Here is a 5550-nt window from a genome sequence, read left to right as displayed (position 1 = left end):
ACAACGCTGTTTCTCTCACTGGTACAATCAACCGGGAAACAACCCCGTCCACCTCCTCCTACCCCCCATCCCCACTTCTCCGCCTTATTCACAAAAATATCTTTCGTTAACTTCTTCATAGGAAAAACAAAGCAAAACAAAAGAAGCCAATGCCGACATTGGGCACGTTATTAAGAACGAAGATAATCGAAAAAGTACACGTCTTGCTGTGGTGTGTGTTCGCTATGATGTCGTTTTCCTGCAAGCAGGACCGAACAGGAAACGCTGCCAGTGCGTGTGCCTTCCTGAAGTAAATGGCGTAGCACACTATACGCTCGCACTATCGTGATTCTAGTTGTTCCTCTTTGAGACTGTAAAGCTTTGTGATCTAGTGCTGCGTGCAGTATTATCTACGAATAACTTGCTGATTATCATGACAATTACCGCAAAGCGATCGGCCGTTTGATGTTTTTTTGTCTTTGTGCTGTGCGCCTTTTTATTCCTGCAAATTGCTCTCTCTTGGTAACTATTCACAATAGAGTGGTCTCTCATTGCACAAGGTCCAAACAATTGTGATCTTAAACGCAGTTGTGCGCAACATGGGTGGTGGCGCATATATTATGCACAACCTTACACGCGTAGTTGTCCGTAGTAAAATTTTGGTGCTACCTAAGGCAATCAAAGCAAGCTGTTCTCTTGCTACTGTGAGGCTTCATGACATATTTAGCTGAGAGGTTGGTACACTTAATGTCAAATTATTATTATTATTATTATTATTATATTATTATTATTATTATTATTATTATTATTATTATTATTATTATTATTATTATTATTATTATTATTAGTTGATATGATCACGCACATATACAAAGGACAAAGGGGAAAGTTAAGAGGCAGGCACAGGGAAAATAGGCATAGAAGCCAACCACACACAACTGCGTAGTTTTCGTGATGCGTTCTTTCTGAAGAGATTGAAGATGTGATGCAAATGCAAAAGCAGAGTGTAATCACGAAGCTCTTAAAATTGCTGGGCCATTGAACAAAGGTTCGTGAAAGCTCTCAAAGTAGTATTTCGAAGAAAAAAAATATTCAAGCAAAATAATAAAGTTCGACTAAAATTAGGCTGCGCACAGACCTCCATTGTTCATATTGCACTGTAAACGAAATTTGACTGCCGCCCTTGACTCCAGGCAGTTTACAGTGCCTAGTACTGCATTCCAAGCGCTATAAAGAATTAGTCACCTGGTCTTCCACAGACAGTTAGTGCTGGACTTCAAAAGCGTAAGGCTGCACATTTATAAAGCGTTTTATCAATAAGCGCTCTTTGCATTGTGATGGTCACCTTGCTAATATGTTCAAGATCATGATTTTCCGGCATCTGCTCTTACAAACAGTTCTAGAGTAAGAACATTTTTGCGAACACGGCCGGGTTCCCGTCGGACCAGCTCTGTAATAAATGATTTGGGTCCGTATTTGTAAGCAACTCTTACGCCAGAAGTTTTTTTTGTAAGAACTAGCTATATATAATCCTCATATTGGACACATTATTAAGGAAAGTGACTGGATACTGGCAGAGAGCACTTTGGAATGGAAACCTTTGTGAGTTTGTTCCCTGCTCACACAAACAAGGGCCTGTAAACGTTCCATATAGAATGTGCCTAATTTGTTATTTTGATGAAGGAATTTATGTGGATGCGCTGCCTTACTTGAGAGCGCTACAAGCGGAGCACAAGCGGGGCATCCGAACTTTGTCACTTTTGTGACGTGCGCTACACGATGGCTATGACTGGAAGGCACCAGCCACGGTGCCGTGGTGTTGCTTACGCCTTGTGGCATCAGGGTTAACCGATGACTTAGCCGTGGTATCCGCCGTATCCGCCGTATCCGCCGTAACCACCGTGACCATGACCGGAGATGCCGTAGGCCGGCACGGTCTTTCCGTTGGCCGAGTGGTAGGGTGCGGCCGCCGGCAGGCTCGTCTTGGTGCCGGGCTCGTTCGTCTTGACCATGGCACGGAAGCCCCATTTGTCGGCCACGTAGTGCACGTGCCGGTGGCGGCCGTCGATGTTACCCAGGTAGTAGGAGCCCACCACGGGTCCGTACGCCGAGCCGCTCTCGTGACGGCCGTGGATGCTGCCGTAGCCGTCCACAACATCGTAGCCGAACGTGTATTCGCCGTAATCCTGAAAGGAGACAAAAGAGTCGCGTAAATGAGATCAGTAAAAGTTTAAGACTCTCAAATTTTCTTCACAATATTTGAAGGCCACAACATCGCCTGTCATGCCTTGGTATCCGGTTATTATTTTTCGGGCTCCCTCAGTGGCCTGAGCAGCGTTTTGATCGGCTGGCCCGTAACGTGCAAGAAAAAAAAAAAAAAAAAACAGACACTCGAGAAAGGCGTCGTTGCATCATCCGACCTCGTATGGCTTACGTGGCTCCGCTTATTGCAGTGGAGAACCTGCGTGGTCGTCACGCCACAGGACACATGACAGCTCAACGATCATCTTGCCGTCAAAACGGGCGCTGGGACTGAGCTACTGTCAGTCACCCTTGTCACTCGCCGCCATCAATAGACTTGCTCACTCGGAAGATGTCAATAAGTGTCACGTAAGAACTATTTTGTATTTAAGTATAGGTAGGAAAATTTCGCCTAAACAGCCGGTGGTTCAATCAAATATGCAAGGATAGTAATAAAATTGCGCGTATGATTTATTGACACGTTGATATTTACAACTGGTCATTTTCATACAATTTGAGTGTACGAAAGAAATAGTGTATTAATATTCGATCGCCATTCAGCTTTGAATAGAAATGATTCTGCAAGCGGACTTCCTACTGGTTTGCTAGTATTAGGCGACTAAAAGTTGCTGTCAGCATCTCAAAACATCAGCTTCACTTAAGTATTTTAATTAAAAAAGACACCGCGGATGAAGATAGTGCATTGGAATCTTAGAATTCTATGCGGCAATGTACCCTCTGTGATCTGAAAGGTGTTAGAAAACTTACTTTATGTCACCTTCGCAAGAATGTTATGTAACCATCGTTACTTCTCCACTGCTTTTACCATTACATCCTTCCTTTCTCCTCACGAGCTCGGTGTGAAGAAGACCGCGAAACTTACGTTCTGCTTCCTGTACGTGTTGCTGTGGCCTCCGTGATGCCCGTGGTAACCGGCACTTGCCAGGGCCAGGAGTGCAAAAAGGACAGCAACCTGCAGAGGAGACCAGGAAATTAGATCCACGACGATTGAACTTACGGCACAAGCACAGAAGATTAGCCGCGAGTGAAGTGTAGCTACAAGGCAGCACAGCGCGTGAGTGTGTTACAGATTATCAGCTAGTAGATATCGGACGTGTATTAGACGAGTTTCCGCTATTCTGCGAGAAAACGTGCGATGTGCCATTGCGTTCAAAGCGCAGTATGAACATCACAAAATATCTGGGCCCATATTTACAGCTCGTATTTCTTAAGTGCCTTCCGCGGCTGGCCATGGCCGCGATAGACGCGTCAGTGATCGTGTCACTGTCACGTCTATTGTTATCTTGTGTATCGATTACTAGAGCATAACTCAATGAGGAAACATTTTACATAAGAGAAAATTCGGGAATATGGGCCCAGTTGTGCTTCGGCTGGTATCGGTCAATAAAGCAACGCTCAAAAGAAAACTGAAATGTACTAACGTACTAATTGAGCAAAACAAATTTCGTAGACTCTAGAACCTCACCTCTTCAGTGACGTTAAAACCAGTAACAGTTAAAGCGCATGTCAGTGAGCTTTTCGTTTTCTTTTTTCATTGATTCGTAGCATAGTTGTCGAATTAATTTTGTTAAAACAATGCCAAGTTTCTATCGCTTCCGTAAAATATTCCCAATGTCTCATTGCCTGCATAACTGCGTTTTCAAACAAAGTTATCCGAAAAAATTTGCGAAGCACTATTTAAGGAGAAATTTTCTCGATCTTGCTCCCCTGCCGCGGTAAGTCCGGCTCATTTGCGATAACAGTGAGAGAAATAGGTAGTTTTCCGGAGCATTAAATTATCAGGCTGCTTGGACCAACAACCTAATAATTTTTCACCAGGTTCACACAACATCCATTCGGCGGGCGTCGAAGACTGGTCGGAGTATACAGGCGGTCTATAGGGGCAAATGTAGACAAAAAAAAAAAAGATATATCGATGCCGCAGACATCCCGCGTCGCGATATCCATACAGAGGTGCGCGAACCGTGACCGCGCGGCGACAGCGAACCGATGCCCGCTCCGGCACCGGTTGACTGTTGACCGCGCAGCGTGGAGCAACCACCGCTGTCGTGCCCTTGAGGCGCCGCTACTCACGGGTGCGAGCGTCATCATGGTCGTCTTGTGTCCGGCGGGTGCGCACTGATCGGACGAAGTGAAGCGAGCGTGCGTCGGCGGAGGGTGCACTGCTTGGTGGGGAGTGACCCTGCCGCAGCGGCCTGCTTTATACGGACATTTCCGGGCGGTGCTGCACCCACCTACTTTCGCCGCGGAACGGGCCAATCCGGCAGCGCAGAAAAAAAGTATCTAGGCTAGCGGAGGTTATTAAAAGGGAGTCCCCTTGTAATCCCCCGGCCTTTGTTGCGCCGCATTAAACTCTTTCTTCAAACGGTTCTCACCATTACGGCCCCGCTTTCCCAAGTAGCTTTCCTTTTCGCCTCAACTCGGGCGCCTCCTCTCAGATTGGCCAGAGATGAGGTGCGCATTACCCGTTTTACGTCGAACCGGGGAAAGGAGCGAAGAAAGAAATTACAAAGCTAAGCGGCGGACGGCGTTGTTCCGCTTCCGACGGTAAACATGCATTCCGACGACGAGGTGCATTCCTGGAGGCAGGTATAGAGGGGGTGAGGGGCAATTGCTATGCGGTGGCGCAGGCGGTCGTTTTGTCGCCACTCTCAACGGAGCAAACCACGAGCTGCCGTGAGGGAAGAGAACAAATTGAGAACATCGTTGTGGTCAGTGATTTATCTGTGAAGAAGTTCTGTGTGTTTACCTATTTTTGTCCAAGTCTTCGTCAATTTTTTTTCTTCACTTTCCTATCTCCTGTCCTCTTTTTCTCCTCCTAACTTCCTTTCCTCTGTCTCTTCCCTCCTCCCGAAAGAGCAGGCAGGCGTTGTGCCCCTCTTGGTGGCAGTTGCCAGCTTGCTCTCTCCCTCTTTTCTCTGTGTCCTTGTGCTTGTATGTATACAAATCAAATAAATAATCTGTGCCTACCAGCTTTTTATTCTTTTTATTTGGAATATTCAGCCTCTTTCGTGTGCGCCGAGTGCCTGCTTACTCATGTCATGGCACTTTCCGGTCTTAAGAGTGGCCGCGTGCCGGACGCGGTCAATTTCGATATCGCCATTGAAACTGCATGATTAGTGTCTCAAATTACGTGGAACTTTATTGATCTTTAAAAAAAATGGTTATGCCATAACTTGTCACGGACAATAAACAACTGCCCTAAAGTCAATAAAGAAAAAGGTAATTTATGAGTTTGTGTTAATTTGTCACTTCAATGTCACTTTAGCTGCGGCAAAGTATTTCCGTCTCGACGAAGACTTCATGTGC

General features: G+C 46.0%; 1 protein-coding gene across 1 annotated transcript; it reads right to left on the bottom strand.

Moving 5' to 3' along the window:
- Positions 1–1835: 1835 nt before the first annotated feature.
- Positions 1836–4400, bottom strand: LOC119381642 (adult-specific rigid cuticular protein 15.7). Its single transcript, XM_037649418.2, has 3 exons — positions 4315–4400; positions 3104–3193; positions 1836–2165 (listed from the first exon to the last, which is right to left on the bottom strand). Exons 1-3 carry the CDS (start codon positions 4330–4332, stop codon positions 1836–1838), a joined length of 438 nt encoding a protein of 145 aa, XP_037505346.2. The 5' UTR covers positions 4333–4400.
- Between the last annotated feature and the right edge of the window lie 1150 nt (positions 4401–5550).

This window comes from Rhipicephalus sanguineus, chromosome 1 (genome assembly GCF_013339695.2).
Source record: "Rhipicephalus sanguineus isolate Rsan-2018 chromosome 1, BIME_Rsan_1.4, whole genome shotgun sequence".
Classification (NCBI taxonomy): Eukaryota; Metazoa; Arthropoda; class Arachnida; order Ixodida; family Ixodidae; genus Rhipicephalus; species Rhipicephalus sanguineus.
The sequence above is the reverse complement of the archived record's forward strand: the minus strand, read 5'-3'. Positions and strand labels throughout refer to the sequence as shown.

Bases quoted from the DNA above. Each gene is read 5' to 3' on its own strand.
- LOC119381642 (XM_037649418.2), bottom strand. The intron at 2,166-3,103 runs GTAAGTTTCGCG...GTCTCCTTTCAG, and splicing joins ACACGTACAGGAAGCAGAAC to GATTACGGCGAATACACGTT.